Source organism: Pseudophryne corroboree, chromosome 2 (assembly GCF_028390025.1).
Source record: "Pseudophryne corroboree isolate aPseCor3 chromosome 2, aPseCor3.hap2, whole genome shotgun sequence".
Taxonomy (NCBI): Eukaryota; Metazoa; Chordata; class Amphibia; order Anura; family Myobatrachidae; genus Pseudophryne; species Pseudophryne corroboree.
In genome coordinates, this window is record NC_086445.1 from 480531787 (window position 1) to 480550816 (window position 19030).

Here is a 19030-nt window from a genome sequence, read left to right on the forward strand (position 1 = left end):
CAGTAATAACAAGTTACCACATTTGACTTACCCACAGGGGTCGGGGACTTATACTGAGGTGGCCTTGTGGTCAGGGCCTGTATACTTACGCCCATTAACTTATCACTCTGTGACTCCCTGTGTCTGGTGATGTTTCGATCATGATCAATAGCGGCCTCTCTCAAAGTAGCCACCGACAAACCTCGCCAACATGGTTGGGTGGTCTGTACCCTCGTCCTCAATACTTCCTTTAAACCATCCATTAACACAGATACTGCTACTTCTCTATGATTCACATTTGTCTTAATGTCTTCTATTCCTGTATACTTAGCCATTTCCTGTAGTGCCCGATGAAAATAATCAGCAGCTGTTTCTCCCTCTTTTTGTTTGATGGAGAAAATTTTGTTCCATTTGGCAACAGCTGGGAAATACTCTCTTAACTGTAAATTTATTCTATTTACATTATATTGGTTGTACACATCCGTAAGGGGTACCTCTTCGTCTAATTTACAGTCAGCTATAAATCTCGCTGAGTCGACATTGGAGGGTAAACATGCCCTCAGCAATATCTGCCAGTCTTTGTTATTGGGCTCCACAGTATTTCCTAGCTCTCTAATGTACTTCTGGCTTGCAACTAGATCTTTCCTAGGATCAGGGAATTCAGACACCATTGATCTTAATTCCGTTCGGGAAAAGGGGCAGTGCATGGCGATGTGTCTGACAGGAGTGACTCCTGAAGTGTCAGTTTTCCCATTTGGTACTGCAATTACTCTAACGGGATTAAGTTCAATAACATCATTCTGAGTAGATTCTACAACATGTGGTGCAATGGTTTCAGCATATTGTACAGTGCCGTACTTACCAGTTGATACGACCTCACCTGTCCCTCCACTAGGGGCCTTTGATACTGCTCTTACTGGTTGGGACGTGCCCACTGTTGTTTCTGCTATGGTGGCTGCTAGAGAGAGTGCCGATATTGTTGTGGGCTCATCCTCTTGGTCACAATCCTGGGGAAAGATTAAAACAGGGTACAGCTTGCACGGGTTAGTATTAGCATCAACAATCTTAGTTACATTATTCTTAACATTTATACAGTTACTAAGTGCATGTTTATCATACACCAGTGTGCCATTCTCTGTAACCACCTTCTCTCCCGTTATGTATGGTGGTGGTGGCGCGGTGGCTATCAGTTTTCTGATAGGGTTAGATCCAGCCGCTTGAGCCAATCCTCTCTGTATTTCACCTTCCTGTTGCCATAACTGTAAATAATCATAATGTTTGATCCGTTTCTTTGCAGATTTAATGAGACATATCCTTCTCCTTAGATTTTGTAACACCTCGGGACTAAAACTGCCTACCCGTGGGAACTTTTCCCCGTCATGCACAGTCATTCTTTCCCATTCATCGCACAAAACCTCTGTGTGTGAACCGTATTTCTCACACATGATATACCTTGCCGACCCGATTGGTCGGTTTACTAAGTCAACCTGAACCGAGGTTGATCGCCCCCTACCTGAACAACTGACCCCATCTTTGCAGGTGTTGCTTTCACTACCTCTGACCTTCAAATCAGGGTCTTCAGCGAACCCTTACAAAAACCAAGATGTCCGGGGTAGGCCGGCGGCGGAAGTTTACCGAGTACCTCCACTCACTCCTCGCCCACGTTGGCCAGTACTGCAATCACTGACTCAGAGCTGCTGTACCCAACCTAGGGCCCCTATGAACCTTTATTTACTGGAACATGTGGATGTGATCCGAAGAGCACTTAACCCTTCCCAGTAACTATTGGTTGTTAGAGAATTCCCGAGTGACCAGCGAACCTCCCTTAAAATAAAAAAATTACACAAATCACGTTAAAATGTACAAATAGCGTTTATGACCACTCTTGCGTACGCAAATGGTACTGGGTCAAGTTACTAACTAATGCACACAATTACGTGCGGTACAATCGTTCTGCACATAAGCAACTAATCTTATGTGCGGAGCGACCAGTGGAATCGAAAATTGCGGCTGCGAATTCCTTCAGCCAGAGCTTAATGGCCTATATGGGTACCGCACCAACCCTTCCTGGTGTTGTGCTTCTTTACTCTTTATCTATAGCGGACTTCCTAGTCTGCTGTACCTGGACCTCTTGGTCCGAGACCTCCTGGTCTGCTATACTCTAATCCTCTTCTTTAAATATGTTTAACAAGGGATGCCTCCCAAGCCACCGTGCCGTCACTTACACGTATATACCTCACGAGAACTCGATGATTTCCTGTGGTTCCACCCAAAATTTAGAAACTTATATATATGTATACACACTCTTTCACCTCATATACTCTTTACTTTCGTTTCTGCGCAAAAATTCCTTTCATTCGGTATCACAGTCTAATCCCGAAAGGAGTTACAACTAGAGAAGGATCTATTAGCTTAAAATTTTGGACACTGAGATTGATTTGCGCTATTATCGCGTTGCCTCCGTATCGCCTACTAAAACAATACTATCGTGATTTGTATTATGTGGGCGTACCCAGACACTCCGTTGCGTAATATACGCTCCATGCGTCGGCCCTTGCATCGCGTACGCTAGTCCCGCCCTTTGTTAGAGACACGTGTACGCAAGCCAGGTATATCCACAGAAATACAACTAACACGTTTATATCAAAGTAAATGATCTTTAACTGTAATCATTTACTGAACACCACACAGAACTTCCTTGTATCTTAGGCAAGCCGTGTGCGTGTTTTACAAATGACTCCTTAACGTATTAATTTTACTTTTAACTACCAATAGCAACAAATCTTTCTCAGCACATTATCAATGATATGTGGCAAGCAGGAAGGTGAGGTGTGAAAATACACAAATAAAAAGAAATGCAGGTGTGTGCGTGTGTTGCGTACGCAAAACAGAGATAAACAGTTTTAAAAGACAATAGCGTTTTGTTTTTACCTTGCGGTTCCGGATTCCACCAGCACTCCTACAGCGTAGCGATGCAGATGCTTATCTAGTCAGCACTACTGTATCCCTCACCACCAATACGGATACAAAGGGATACTGCCTTCCCGCCCTTGCTGACAGATAAAGTCTGTGTTTGCTAGTGCGGATATGTGGAGGACGGACGAGCCGCCAATTGATAAAGCTAAATATTTATCTTATAACATTCACTATATGTGGGTAAGAGTACGCAATTGGCGTATGGGGTACCGTAAGGGTACGCACTTAGTGTAGCAGACGCTTAGCCGTGGTCAAGACGCACATGCGGCACGCTCGCTCACAGCTTAACGCTTGGTGTCGAGCACGCTATAGGCGGCCGACTACCGTAATGCTACGCTACCAGCGTAGCGGACGCTCGTGACCACGAGGGGAACACGAGCTGTGCAGACGCTCACGGGATGACACTCAGTAAACCTTGTATGCAACACACTGAAAGATTGAGTTTGTACTGTAAACCTTGCTACTGAAATACTGTAGCGATATAACGCTGCTTAACCTTGTTAATACAAAAGCTGCTTGAGCGATTGAGACGCTCCGAGTACCCTCAGTAATGTAATAAACACACAATACCTTGCTAAGGTTCCAACACCTTTACTAACAATATCTAGCTATGTGAAAAGGGGAAAACAGTTAACAGTTCATACACTACAGGCTAACATCAATATCTAAGCAGAATAACTACACATATACAATATACAACAGTTTAACAATAACAGAGAGAGAGAGATAGTATGGCAAATACAAACAGAGAATAAGTTGGTTACAGAGAATAACTTACACACTGGGAACGATCGCTGCGCAGTCCTAGTACCAGCTCTCTAGTTAGTCAATGATGAAAACCGTTGTGGAGAGAAGACTGAGCTGGCCAGGCTGGCTGTTCTTATATACACTGCGTACAGTACACTACAAAGGGACCTATAATCTCATTGTTCATTGGACACAGGAATGTCTCCCCGCATTATAACAAAAGGTCATAGGTTAGTTTGAACAGGTGGGCTGTGACTATATCGAACTGCTCAGGTGGGAGGGAATCTCAGGATTCCCGCCGCATGGATAATGAACCGCAAATATAGCAAATGTCCAGAAACTACTAATAGACATAACTATATGCAGGAGCAATTAATCTTTACCTAACCAGCACCGGATTGTTTCTAATAAAATGTTCTTTAGTTAGGTACCAAACACCACTGCTCAAACCCTGTCTGACCCTTCGTATCATGCAAAGAGGAATTCCTCTGTCCAGCGACCAGTTACAATAAACAAACTTTCAGTTATTATTAAGGGGAACATTACCTATAAAACATACTATTTGGATTTACTATGTAACATTTGAGTCGCCCTCTAGACGCACACAAACTCTACCGTAAATGCACATACCACGCGCTCGAGCGCATGGCCGAGGAGGCGCCGTCACGCAACTGCGAATATGCGCACGCACGGGAGAGGATGTGTACGTGCAGCGGGCAAGCGCATGGGGTGAATATATGGCAACGTGTAGCATGATATTTTTCCGACTTTGACAGGTGCATAGAACCTTAACAGTACAACTGCTCCTGCATCTTTGCCCTGGTTTATGTGAATAACTCCCTCCCTGTCTACTGCATGACCTGTGCAGGATCCCAGGGGGGAAGGGCGATGGGCTAGCGGGAGGCGGTGGAAAATACTGTGCTTTTGAAATGCAAGTACTGTATGAGTCCAAGTCCCCATTATGTTCTTCTAGTCTACTAATTAGCACGAACAGCTTGTAACGTACAGTGGCAAGTTTAATCTTTCTATGTATAATGGAGAGATAAAAGATACTCAGTAAGTTCCTGGATGCCAAGTCACTGTCCTTAGTATCTCTGTACAGTATGTTCTACTAGTGTACTATTTAGCACGAACAGCTTTTAACTGGCTGCCAAATCACCGTACTTAGTATCTCTGTACAGTATGTTCTATTAGGGTACTAATCAGCAAGAACAGCTTGTAACGTACAGCGGCAAGTTTAATCTTTCTATGTATAATGGAGAGAGATAAAAGCTCCTCAGCAAATTCCTGGATGCCAAATCACCGTCCTTAGTATATCTGTATAGTATTTTCTATTAGGGTACTAATTAGCACGAACAGCTAATTAGTACCCTAATAGAACATACTGTACAGAGATACTAAGGACGGTGATTTGGCATCCAGGAACTTAGGGAGGAACTTTTATCTCTCTCCATTATACATAGAAAGAATAAACTTGCCGCTGTACGTTACAAGCTGTTCGTGCTAATTAGTACCCTAATAGAACATACTGTACAGAGATACTAAGTACGGTGATTTGGCATCCGGTAAAACAGCTGTTCATGCTAATTAGTACACTAGTAGAACATACTGTACAGAGATACTAAGTATGGTGATTTGGCATCTAGGAACTTTCAGAGGAGCTTTTATCTCTCTCCATTATACATAGAAAGATTAAACTTGCAACTGTACGTTACAAGCTGTTCGTGCTAGTTAATACACTAGTAGAACATACTGTACAGAGATACTAAGGACGGTGATTTGGCATCTAGGAACTTACTGAGGAGCTTTTATCTCTCTCCATTATACATAGAAAGATTAAACTTGCCACTCTACGTTACAAGCTGTTCGTGCTAATTAGTACACTAGTAGAACATAGAGTACAGAGATACTAAGGACAGTAATTTGGCATCCAGGAATTTAGGGAGGAGCTTTTATCTCTCTCCATTATACTTAGAAAGATTACAATGGAGAGATTAAAGCTCCTCCCTAATTCGTGGATGCCAAATCACTGTACTTAGTATCTCTGTACAGTATGTTCTACTAGTGTACTAATTAGCACGAACAGCTTGTAACGTACAGTGGCAAGTGTAATTTTTGTAAGTATAATGGAGAGAGATAAAAACTCCTCCCTATGTTCCTGGATGTCAAATTACCATGCTTAGCATTTCTGTACAGTATTTCCTATCTAGCCAGAAACCCTGCATCCTGTGCAAGCTAGGCGGACAACTGGAGGGGACCCGAAACACGGTTGCTTTCCCTTTCCAGTGTCACATAAACTAGTGGTTGGTCTGCCCCGAAAGCCAAGTGTCTCCTCTTTTGTATGGTACCGGTCCTGAGTCTCTGGGACACCCAGAACCAGAGATATCAGTACGCAAAGTGGACCCATTTTCCCATAGACTATAATGGGCCCGTTAATTCAGACCCACCATGGGTTCCGACGCTTGCCATGAGCCTTGTGGGGGTCACAGAAACTTGGGGTTGGTACCCTCCGGTAGCTAATTGTCTCCCCTTCCATACCAACCTAGCGATGAAGGCTCCCACCTCCCATGCTGAGAGTCCCAAAGTGCCAACCTTTTTTTTTATATGTTCCCGTGACATTCACTTTATTATTATTTTTTCTTTGTTATACATTCAATGAAAGGGTGCACACAGGTTTCACATAAATCAAAGTAAATATGCAGCAGCGATTCATTCCGCTATATACAAATACACAGCGGTAATGAGTATAAATTAGTGTATTCCGACGCAACTAACTGAGCAACACAGTACTGTAGATCGTCAGCATTTGTGTATTGTACCTAACCTGAACTCCCTCCCTGTCCACTGCATGACCTGTGCAGGCTCCCAGGGGGGAAGGGCAATGGGGGTAGGGAGAGGCAGTGGAAAATACCGTGCTCTTGAAATACAAGTATTAGCGTCCGAGTCCCCTAAGGCATAAACCAACACCAATGGGAAAGAAGTGCCAACCTTTTTTTTAATGTGCTCCTGTAACATTCACTTTATTATTATTTATTTTCTTTGTTATACATTCAATGGAAGGGTGCACACAGGTTTCACATAAATCAGAGTGGGCGGGGGATTTTCCTACATACAGTAGTATACTGTTGCACATGTCTTGTAACCTGATCGTAACTCCCTCCCTGTCTACTGCATGTTCTTTGCAGGCTCCCAGGGGGGAAGGGCGAGGCAGTGGAAAATACCGTGTTCAAAGAAAAGGCATAATCAAAACCATGGGGAACTTTGCGGTGTATCGTTATGTGCATTGACCTCGCTTATCCCTATCACCCCTGTGTATTTTAGCTAGGGGATTCTGACGCTCCTTCAGCATTGCCACGTAGCCTGCAAAATCTGTGCTGTTACTTGCTCCATAGCCGAGGGCCTCCATGGAACTAGGAGTCACAGGCGGTAGCCATTTCAATTGAGTTTGCCCTGCTATAGAATTGTATGTGTACCGTACAGTGCATAGAACCTTGACAGTGGAAACTCTCCTGCAGCTTTGCCCTGCTTTATGTAAAACTTGTGTTTTGTCAGTTTGCTATGCGATCGAGCCCGGCGTAACGTAATGTGCATAGACCTCACTTATCTCTATCGCCCCTGTGTATTTTGGCTCGGGGATTGTGACGCTCCTTCAGCATTGCACCGTAGCCTGCAAAACTTATACTATCTCTCACTCCATATCCGAGCGCTGCCTGCCACATGGTGGGGGTTCAGGGGCAGAGGCCATTTTGCCAGTGTGCTATGCGATCGAGTCCGGTGTACCGTAATGTGCATAGATCTCACTTATTCCTATCGCCCCTGTGTATTTTAGCTAGGGGATTGTGACGCTCCTTCAGCATTGCCCCATAGCCTGCAAAATCTGGACTGCTGCTTGCTCTGTAGCCTAGGGCCTCCATGGGGCAAGGAGTCATAGGTGGTAGCCATTTCTATTGAGTCTACCCTGCTACAGAATTGTATGTGTACTGTACGGAGCATAGAACCTCAACAGTAGAACCGCTCCTGCAGCTTTGCCCTGGTTTATGTGAATAAAAATAATAATAAGGTGTCTGGAAAAAACTAACATGCATTCATACTATAGGAATCGAACCGGGGACTATGAGTATAGGAAGCGGAACACTTCACCACTTCGCCGTAGACAGATGAATAAATCCATTGGTTTTGATTATGCTGTAATGGCTACGGGATTAGGACGCTAACATACTGTACAAAATTCCTAATCTCAAGAGGCAGTAGTGAACTTCTAACACGTCCATTTGCGACAGTATACACTACTGGTTTTATGTTGTTTTGTTTGCTGGACTTGGACGCTCACATATTCATAAAGTACTGTAGATGGATCATATACTGTATGCTGTACTATTTGCATCTGTACCGTATATACTGTATTAAATAACGCAGCGTAATGAGTATTTACTGTATTAAATAATGCAGCGTACTAAGTATTTACTGTGGCCCTCATTCCGAGTTGTTCGCTCGTTCTTTTTCATCGCATCGCAGTGAAAATCCGCTTAGTACGCATGCGCAATGTTCGCACTGCGACTGCGCCAAGTAACTTTACTATGAAGAAAGTATTTTTACTCACGGCTTTTTCTTCGCTCCGGCGATCGTAATGTGATTGACAGGAAATGGGTGTTACTGGGCGGAAACACGGCGTTTCAGGGGCGTGTGGCTGAAAACGCTACCGTTTCCGGAAAAAACGCAGGAGTGGCCGGAGAAACGGTGGGAGTGCCTGGGCGAACGCTGGGTGTGTTTGTGACGTCAACCAGGAACGACAAGCACTGAAATGATCGCACAGGCAGAGTAAGTCTGGAGCTACTCTGAAACTGCTAAGTAGTTAGTAATCGCATTATTGCGAATACATCGGTCGCAATTTTAAGAAGCTAAGATTCACTCCCAGTAGGCGGCGGCTTAGCGTGTGTAACTCTGCTAAATTCGCCTTGCGACCGATCAACTCGGAATGAGGGCCTGTATGCAGTGTAATGAGACGCCTTAGTAAAGTAGTCCTTATTATATATTTCAGTATTGTATTTTACGGGAGACCACACGCATGCGCAGTGGTGATTGTAAAAAGCGACATCTGGTGGATGATCACAGGTATTACATGTAAAGGTAACGCCAAACGCTTTCCGTGCGATTAGGTACGCCTCTCTGTGACTTGGCGCGCCTCCCTACACCCCGGGACGCTGCGTATGCTCTATCGGGACAAACGCCTCAGCCAGTTAAGATAAAAGTGGCTACATCTGTATATATATTTTCTTGTCTTTAGTTAAGTCTTCTAATCCTTATATGAGGTCAGTGCAGTTGATTCAAGTGATTACTTCAATAATTTACCACCATGCTGTACCTTGTGTCAAAAACAAAATAAAATAAAAATAATAACATTATGTCTTACCGGCGAACGGGAGGCCGGCTGTCCGTATCTTGACAGCGGCATCTCGCCTGCCAAAGTGCCAGCAGCGGGGTGAGCACAAAGAGTCCCCTTGCGGGCTCAGTGGCTCGATGCGCTGTCGCCACATGATCTGTACTGTTGCGCCGGGATTCCGGCTGGCAGCATTGTGGGCCGTCGAGATTCTGGCGTCGGTATCCTAACCGTCGGGATCCCGAAAGCCGGCAACTGGAACGGATCCCTTATAATGCAGTGACATTACTTGGCAATACCATAATGGATGGGTTCTACGCAGGGGTGAGTTTCTGCTATATTTGTTTCCTTCACAAGTAATTATCTGTAAAATCTTTAAATGGATGAGAAAGGATGAAAAAATAGAAAAGAAAACAAAACTTGTGTTGACCATATGTGTGATCATTGTCATGTTGATCCTTTGAACCTGTCGACCTTAAGCACTGTCAACATTTTACATGTCAAACTTTTGACCGTTTTGTACCTGTCAGCCTAGTGCATGTTAACCATATGGGGTCAAGGTTGAAGCTAGATCCAAGTGGGCTAAGGGACCTTTTCCATCAGGGGGAGGAGTCACGACACAAGGGGGAGGAGCTAGGCCAGCGGTACAGTTGCTCTACTATCCACGCCACCAACTATTACCTTTAGTAATCAGGTGGCGAGCAAAGCGGAGCGGAGCGAGCCACCAAGCCCGAAGCGTGGCGAGCGTACTTTTCGGGTACCCTGTTCGGCAGTAGCTCCTCCCCCAGGTGACGTGTCTCCTCCCCTAGGTACATCAGTAGGTCCCTTCTCCCACTCCGATATAGAATCAACCATGGGGTCAACCTATTTACTGTCTACCTATCATCCATATGCCCTATAGCATAAAGAAAAGCTTCATTTTCCAGGTAATGTTCTATAGAGAACATTTCAGTGGTTGTGTAAAATAAACATGAGCTGGTGAGAGGGGAAGAAAAAATAAATATATATATATATATATATATATATATATATATATATAATATGCAAAAAGTCCGGCACTCACTGTTACTGGAAATACTGTCCCCGTTGCCTTCCGCAAATACAGCTCACACTGTTATGTAGAAAGAGATTAGGACGGCGGCACTCAGGAAATAAAACACAACCACAGCCACTTGTGTAGGACAACACACTTGTGTGTTGGCCTACACAAGTGGCTGTGGTTGTGTTTTATTTCCTGAGTGCCGCCGTCCTAATCTCTTTCTATATATATATATATTTTTTTTTTTTCAATTGTGTGCCCTCAATGTAGAGTATTCCACCCGTTTGCGCCAAATTTCTTTTACAGTATGTAATATAAAAAGTTATCAGGGTTTTTTGGACATCTAGCATAAATATGAAAACTGTTATGGTTGATGGACTCAACCTCTGTTCCTATTGTGGTTAAGTGGTTCTTATCTGTTCTTAGTTGGTTTATTAAAATGAATTAATGTGCTGTTAGTGAAAGAAAATGAACTCTTTTACCCACAGATTCCTGCTGGATTCGGTGTGGCTGCAAGTGTGAGGATAGGAAGTGCTTTAGGAGCTGGAGATGTGGAGCAAGCCAAAACATCCTACACAGTTACTCTTTTGTGTATAGGTAACTGTGAAATATATTGTGTTGAGATGCAAGATTGCCTTTTATTCATATGTAGATGTTGGTGCAGGATTGTACATTTGATATTTATTGTTTTGATTATTTTTTATCTTATGTTATTGAATTCTACTTAAAATGCCTATAATGGTACTTTTCCGGGATCCCCTTATCTGGCAATCCCTCCATTTGTATTCTGCAGTGTTGTGTCACTCACATCTGCTGATCACATTTGTTCCGTGCATTTTGATTTTGAGTAAAATTGCTTTGTACATGCATTTTTTGTTGTTGTAAAGAATAAAGGAATAAAAACTGTATGCAAAAGGCCTAACTTGGATTAGTAGGCTGCATAGTGATCTAAGATCACTACTGGGTGGCTTCCTTTGTTGAAACGTCCCTGCACTCAAGGTGTCTGCCTGCTACAAGTCCTTTTGTAGAGAAGCATTATAAAAATAAACATTATTATTATTACTACCACCAATGCTTGCTATGGAAGTGGAGCAATGAACCGAAAGGAAACTACCCTGGAGGAGTACTGATCAGCATGTGACCTAACAGAAGGGAAGTAATGACTTTTGGATAAAGTATGCGCTGCCACTCTGCCCTTTCCCCAGGCAGAGCAAGCCTAGAAGAACATTTTCTTTGTCATTTCTGTTTTAAACATACATGATGAGTTTTCACCAAAATGTACAGGTTCTCTTTATATTTGCAATGCCAATAATATTGTAGAGCTATGAACATGTTCAGTGCAAAAATGTAGTTTCATGAGGTCTATGTATGTACAATATAAAGTGTTTAGAGAGTATAAAATACCATTGATATTCCTTTCTAATCCAGTTTTTCTGTTTCATAGGGTTTTGTGCTTTGCTGTCTAGTTCTCTGCTGGCTGCACTAAAAAATGTGATTGCCTATATTTTTACCGATGACAGGTTTGTACATTTGTATTGCTAAAGAGAACGTGTGTTTGCCCTGATTCTGAGTTGGCCATGGCTGCGTCTGTAGATGCTGAAATACCGCTTTGTCAATCTTAAGGAATTATTATAGAAATAAATTGCAAACCTGCGCTTAAAGAAATTATAAGTAGGTCCAATGTAGTGCAAGTGATAATTTATTGAAACAGCACCTAAACACAATATAACATATAATACACTACTGACAAGTAGAAACACTTCTAACTAGAGATGAGCGGGTTCGGATGTAACGCCAGAATTAACGCCAGTTCGGTTTTATCCGGATGTTTCTTATTGGCTATCCAAAACACGTGACATCCGTGAGCCAATTAGATGCCGTTTTGAGAACCGAGTAAATCCGAGTAAAACCGAGTAAAACCGAACCCGCTCATCTCTACTTCTAAATGATTAAGTTTATAGAAATGTACTACTGCTTCCTTTGCATAATTTCATATAATATAGGGGTTATGTGATGGCCAAAATATATCAGTTTACAGGGGCGTTTTAACTAGAGATGAGCGCCTGAAATTTTTCGGGTTTTGTGTTTTGGTTTTGGGTTCGGTTCCGCGGCCGTGTTTTGGGTTCGAACGCGTTTTGGCAAAACCTCACCGAATTTTTTTTGTCGGATTCGGGTGTGTTTTGGATTCGGGTGTTTTTTTCAAAAAACACTAAAAAACAGCTTAAATCATAGAATTTGGGGGTCATTTTGATCCCAAAGTATTATTAACCTCAAAAACCATAATTTACACTCATTTTCAGTCTATTCTGAATACCTCACACCTCACAATATTATTTTTAGTCCTAAAATTTGCACCGAGGTCGCTGTGTGAGTAAGATAAGCGACCCTAGTGGCCGACACAAACACCGGGCCCATCTAGGAGTGGCACTGCAGTGTCACGCAGGATGTCCCTTCCAAAAAACCCTCCCCAAACAGCACATGACGCAAAGAAAAAAAGAGGCGCAATGAGGTAGCTGTGTGAGTAAGATTAGCGACCCTAGTGGCCGACACAAACACCGGGCCCATCTAGGAGTGGCACTGCAGTGTCACGCAGGATGGCCCTTCCAAAAAACCCTCCCCAAACAGCACATGACGCAAAGAAAAAAAGAGGCGCAATGAGGTAGCTGTGTGAGTAAGATTAGCGACCCTAGTGGCCGACACAAACACCGGGCCCATCTAGGAGTGGCACTGCAGTGTCACGCAGGATGTCCCTTCCAAAAAACCCTCCCCAAACAGCACATGACGCAAAGAAAAAAAGAGGCGCAATGAGGTAGCTGTGTGAGTAAGATTAGCGACCCTAGTGGCCGACACAAACACCGGGCCCATCTAGGAGTGGCACTGCAGTGTCACGCAGGATGTCCCTTCCAAAAAACCCTCCCCAAACAGCACATGACGCAAAGAAAAAAAGAGGCGCAATGAGGTAGCTGACTGTGTGAGTAAGATTAGCGACCCTAGTGGCCGACACAAACACCGGGCCCATCTAGGAGTGGCACTGCAGTGTCACGCAGGATGTCCCTTCCAAAAAACCCTCCCCAATCAGCACATGATGCAAAGAAAAAGAAAAGAAAAAAGAGGTGCAAGATGGAATTGTCCTTGGGCCCTCCCACCCACCCTTATGTTGTATAAACAAAACAGGACATGCACACTTTAACCAACCCATCATTTCAGTGACAGGGTCTGCCACACGACTGTGACTGATATGACGGGTTGGTTTGGACCCCCCCCAAAAAAGAAGCAATTAATCTCTCCTTGCACAAACTGGATCTACAGAGGCAAGATGTCCACCTCATCTTCACCCTCCGATATATCACCGTGTACATCCCCCTCCTCACAGATTATCAATTCGTCCCCACTGGAATCCACCATCTCAGCTCCCTGTGTACTTTGTGGAGGCAATTGCTGCTGGTCAATGTCTCCGCGGAGGAATTGATTATAATTCATTTTAATGAACATCATCTTCTCCACATTTTCTGGATGTAACCTCGTACGCCGATTGCTGACAAGGTGAGCGGCGGCACTAAACACTCTTTCGGAGTACACACTTGTGGGAGGGCAACTTAGGTAGAATAAAGCCAGTTTGTGCAAGGGCCTCCAAATTGCCTCTTTTTCCTGCCAGTATAAGTACGGACTGTGTGACGTGCCTACTTGGATGCGGTCACTCATATAATCCTCCACCATTCTATCAATGTTGAGAGAATCATATGCAGTGACAGTAGACGACATGTCCGTAATCGTTGTCAGGTCCTTCAGTCCGGACCAGATGTCAGCATCAGCAGTCGCTCCAGACTGCCCTGCATCACCGCCAGCGGGTGGGCTCGGAATTCTGAGCCTTTTCCTCGCACCCCCAGTTGCGGGAGAATGTGAAGGAGGAGATGTTGACAGGTCGCGTTCCGCTTGACTTGACAATTTTGTCACCAGCAGGTCTTTCAACCCCAGCAGACCTGTGTCTGCCGGAAAGAGAGATCCAAGGTAGGCTTTAAATCTAGGATCGAGCACGGTGGCCAAAATGTAGTGCTCTGATTTCAACAGATTGACCACCCGTGAATCCTTGTTAAGCGAATTAAGGGCTGCATCCACAAGTCCCACATGCCTAGCGGAATCGCTCCCTTTTAGCTCCTTCTTCAATGCCTCCAGCTTCTTCTGCAAAAGCCTGATGAGGGGAATGACCTGACTCAGGCTGGCAGTGTCTGAACTGACTTCACGTGTGGCAAGTTCAAAGGGCATCAGAACCTTGCACAACGTTGAAATCATTCTCCACTGCACTTGAGACAGGTGCATTCCACCTACTATATCGTGCTCAATTGTATAGGCTTGAATGGCCTTTTGCTGCTCCTCCAACCTCTGAAGCATATAGAGGGTTGAATTCCACCTCGTTACCACTTCTTGCTTCAGATGATGGCAGGGCAGGTTCAGTAGTTTTTGGTGGTGCTCCAGTCTTCTGTACGTGGTGCCTGTACGCCGAAAGTGTCCCGCAATTTTTCTGGCCACCGACAGCATCTCTTGCACGCCCCTGTCGTTTTTTTAAAAATTCTGCACCACCAAATTCAAGGTATGTGCAAAACATGGGACGTGCTGGAATTTGCCCATATTTAATGCACACACAATATTGCTGGCGTTGTCCGATGCCACAAATCCACAGGAGAGTCCAATTGGGGTAAGCCATTCCGCGATGATCTTCCTCAGTTGCCGTAAGAGGTTTTCAGCTGTGTGCGTATTCTGGAAAGCGGTGATACAAAGCGTAGCCTGCCTAGGAAAGAGTTGGCGTTTGCGAGATGCTGCTACTGGTGCCGCCGCTGCTGTTCTTGCGGCGGGAGTCCATACATCTACCCAGTGGGCTGTCACAGTCATATAGTCCTGACCCTGCCCTGCTCCACTTGTCCACATGTCCGTGGTTAAGTGGACATTGGGTACAACTGCATTTTTTAGGAGACTGGTGAGTCTTTTTCTGACGTCCGTGTACATTCTCGGTATCGCCTGCCTAGAGAAGTGGAACCTAGATGGTATTTGGTAACGGGGGCACACTGCCTCAATAAATTGTCTAGTTCCCTGTGAACTAACGGCGGATACCGGACGCACGTCTAACACCAACATAGTTGTCAAGGACTCAGTTATCCGCTTTGCAGTAGGATGACTGCTGTGATATTTCATCTTCCTCGCAAAGGACTGTTGAACAGTCAATTGCTTACTGGAAGTAGTACAAGTGGGCTTACGACTTCCCCTCTGGGATGACCATCGACTCCCAGCGGCAACAACAGCAGCGCCAGCAGCAGTAGGCGTTACACGCAAGGATGCATCGGAGGAATCCCAGGCAGGAGAGGACTCGTCAGAATTGCCAGTGACATGGCCTGCAGGACTATTGGCATTCCTGGGGAAGGAGGAAATTGACACTGAGGGAGTTGGTGGGGTGGTTTGCGTGAGCTTGGTTACAAGAGGAAGGGATTTACTGGTCAGTGGACTGCTTCCGCTGTCACCCAAAGTTTTTGAACTTGTCACTGACTTATTATGAATGCGCTGCAGGTGACGTATAAGGGAGGATGTTCCGAGGTGGTTAACGTCCTTACCCCTACTTATTACAGCTTGACAAAGGGAACACACGGCTTGACACCTGTTGTCCGCATTTCTGGTGAAATACCTCCACACCGAAGAGCTGATTTTTTTGGTATTTTCACCTGGCATGTCAACGGCCATATTCCTCCCACGGACAACAGGTGTCTCCCCGGGTGCCTGACTTAAACAAACCACCTCACCATCAGAATCCTCCTGGTCAATTTCCTCCCCAGCGCCAGCAACACCCATATCCTCCTCATCCTGGTGTACTTCAACACTGACATCTTCAATCTGACTATCAGGAACTGGACTGCGGGTGCTCCTTCCAGCACTTGCAGGGGGCGTGCAAATGGTGGAAGGCGCATGCTCTTCACGTCCAGTGTTGGGAAGGTCAGGCATCGCAACCGACACAATTGGACTCTCCTTGTGGATTTGGGATTTCGAAGAATGCACAGTTCTTTGCTGTGCTGCTTTTGCCAGCTTGAGTCTTTTCATTTTTCTAGCGAGAGGCTGAGTGCTTCCATCCTCATGTGAAGCTGAACCACTAGCCATGAACATAGGCCAGGGCCTCAGCCGTTCCTTGCCACTCCGTGTGGTAAATGGCATATTGGCAAGTTTACGCTTCTCCTCCGACAATTTTATTTTAGGTTTTGGAGTCCTTTTTTTACTGATATTTGGTGTTTTGGATTTGACATGCTCTGTACTATGACATTGGGCATCGGCCTTGGCAGACGACGTTGCTGGCATTTCATCGTCTCGGCCATGACTAGTGGCAGCAGCTTCAGCACGAGGTGGAAGTGGATCTTGATCTTTCCCTAATTTTGGAACCTCAACATTTTTGTTCTCCATATTTTAATAGGCACAACTAAAAGGCACCTCAGGTAAACAATGGAGATGGATGGATTGGATACTAGTATACAATTATGGACGGGCTGCCGAGTGCCGACACAGAGGTAGCCACAGCCGTGAACTACCGCACTGTACTGTGTCTGCTGCTAATATAGACTGGTTGATAAAGAGATAGTATACTCGTAACTAGTATGTATGTATAAAGAAAGAAAAAAAAACCACGGTTAGGTGGTATATACAATTATGGACGGGCTGCCGAGTGCCGACACAGAGGTAGCCACAGCCGTGAACTACCGCACTGTACTGTGTCTGCTGCTAATATATAGACTGGTTGATAAAGAGATAGTATACTCGTAACTAGTATGTATGTATAAAGAAAGAAAAAAAAACCACGGTTAGGTGGTATATACAATTATGGACGGGCTGCCGAGTGCCGACACAGAGGTAGCCACAGCCGTGAACTACCGCACTGTACTGTGTCTGCTGCTAATATAGACTGGTTGATAAAGAGATAGTATACTACTAATATTATATATACTGGTGGTCAGGTCACTGGTCACTAGTCACACTGGCAGTGGCACTCCTGCAGCAAAAGTGTGCACTGTTTAATTTTAATATAATATTATGTACTCCTGGCTCCTGCTATAACCTATAACTGGCACTGCAGTAGTGCTCCCCAGTCTCCCCCACAATTATAAGCTGTGTGAGCTGAGCAGTCAGACAGATATATAATATATATAGATGATGCAGCACACTGGCCTGAGCCTGAGCAGTGCACACAGATATGGTATGTGACTGACTGAGTCACTGTGTGTATCGCTTTTTTCAGGCAGAGAACGGATATATTAAATAAACTGCACTGTGTGTCTGGTGGTCACTCACTATATAATATATTATGTACTCCTGGCTCCTGCTATAACCTATAACTGGCACTGCAGTAGTGCTCCCCAGTCTCCCCCACAATTATAAGCTGTGTGAGCTGAGCAGTCAGACAGATATATATAATATTATATATAGATAATAGATGATGCAGCACACTGGCCTGAGCCTGAGCAGTGCACACAGATATGGTATGTGACTGAGTCACTGTGTGCTGTGTATCGCTTTTTTCAGGCAGAGAACGGATTATAAATAAAACTGGTGGTCACTGGTCACTATCAGCAAAACTCTGCACTGTACTGAGTACTCCTAATGCTCCCCAAAATTAGTAAATCAAGTGTCTCTCTAATCTATTCTAAACGGAGAGGACGCCAGCCACGTCCTCTCCCTATCAATCTCAATGCACGTGTGAAAATGGCGGCGACGCGCGGCTCCTTATATAGAATCCGAGTCTCGCGATAGAATCCGAGCCTCGCGAGAATCCGACAGCGTCATGATGACGTTCGGGCGCGCTCGGGTTAACCGAGCAAGGCGGGAAGATCCGAGTCGCTCGGACCCGTGAAAAAAAACATGAAGTTCTGGCGGGTTCGGATTCAGAGAAACCGAACCCGCTCATCTCTAGTTTTAACAGGGCCCCGTCCTCTCCACAGAGCAGTAGACTCTGACATTGTTCCAGAGCCTACTGCGCATGCACAGGTCTCCAGAAACATGGCACCCACCATGTTGCGGAGACTAATTACTACTGCGCATGTGTGTGCGCCCACTTTGCCAGTGAATTTTGTGCAGTTGCAGTGTTAACGCGGGGCTCTTAAATGGTAAGTAATAAAAAGTGGGTGCAGTGTGGGCCCCCCTGGACCCAGTGCCGTAACTAGACATTTTAGCGCTGTGTGCAAGAAAAGGCATCGGCGCCCCCTCCCCCCCCATGCAAAACAGGGGCAGTGCGCGCCGTAGACGTGCGCAAAAAATATAGAGGCGTGGCTTCATGGGGAAGCGGTGTGGCCACAAAATAATACCAATTCATATAACGGTGCACAGTAGTCTCCATTATTATGCCGCACAGTAGCGCCACTACACCAGGTAGAGACCCTTTTAGACATTATGGCGGACAGATTCCCCTTTTTTACACATTACGGCGGACAGATTCCCCTTTTTTACACATTACGGCGGACAGCATCCCCTTCTTTACACATTACGGCAGACAGCTTCCCTTTATTACACATTACGGCATACAGCGTCCCCTTCTTACACATTACGGCAGACAGCGTCCCCTTCTTACACATTCCGGCAGACTGCGTCCCCTTCTTACACGTTACGGCAGACAGCGTCCCCTTCTTACACGTTACGGCAGACAGCGTCCCCTTCTTACACATTACTGCAGACAGCGTCCCCTTCTTACACATTACGGCAGACAGCGTCCCCTTCTTACACATTACGGCAGACAGCGCATTACGGCAGACAGCGTCCCCTTCTTACACATTACGGCAGACAGCGTCCCCTTCTTACACATTACGGCAGACAGCGTCCCCTTCTTACACATTACAGCAGACAGCGTCCCCTTATTACACATTATGGCAGACAGCGTCCCCTTATTACACATT

General features: G+C 45.1%; 1 protein-coding gene across 2 annotated transcripts in view; it reads left to right on the forward strand.

Annotated features, from left to right (window-relative positions):
* Positions 1-19030, forward strand: part of LOC135029510 (multidrug and toxin extrusion protein 2-like) — a 220671-nt gene that overhangs the window by 130155 nt on the left and 71486 nt on the right. For both annotated transcript variants that reach the window (XM_063953858.1, XM_063953859.1), the window contains exons 9-10: positions 10607-10715; positions 11563-11638. In XM_063953858.1, the coding sequence (XP_063809928.1) occupies positions 10607-10715; positions 11563-11638 (185 nt within the window). The remainder of the gene's footprint in view (positions 1-10606; positions 10716-11562; positions 11639-19030) is intronic.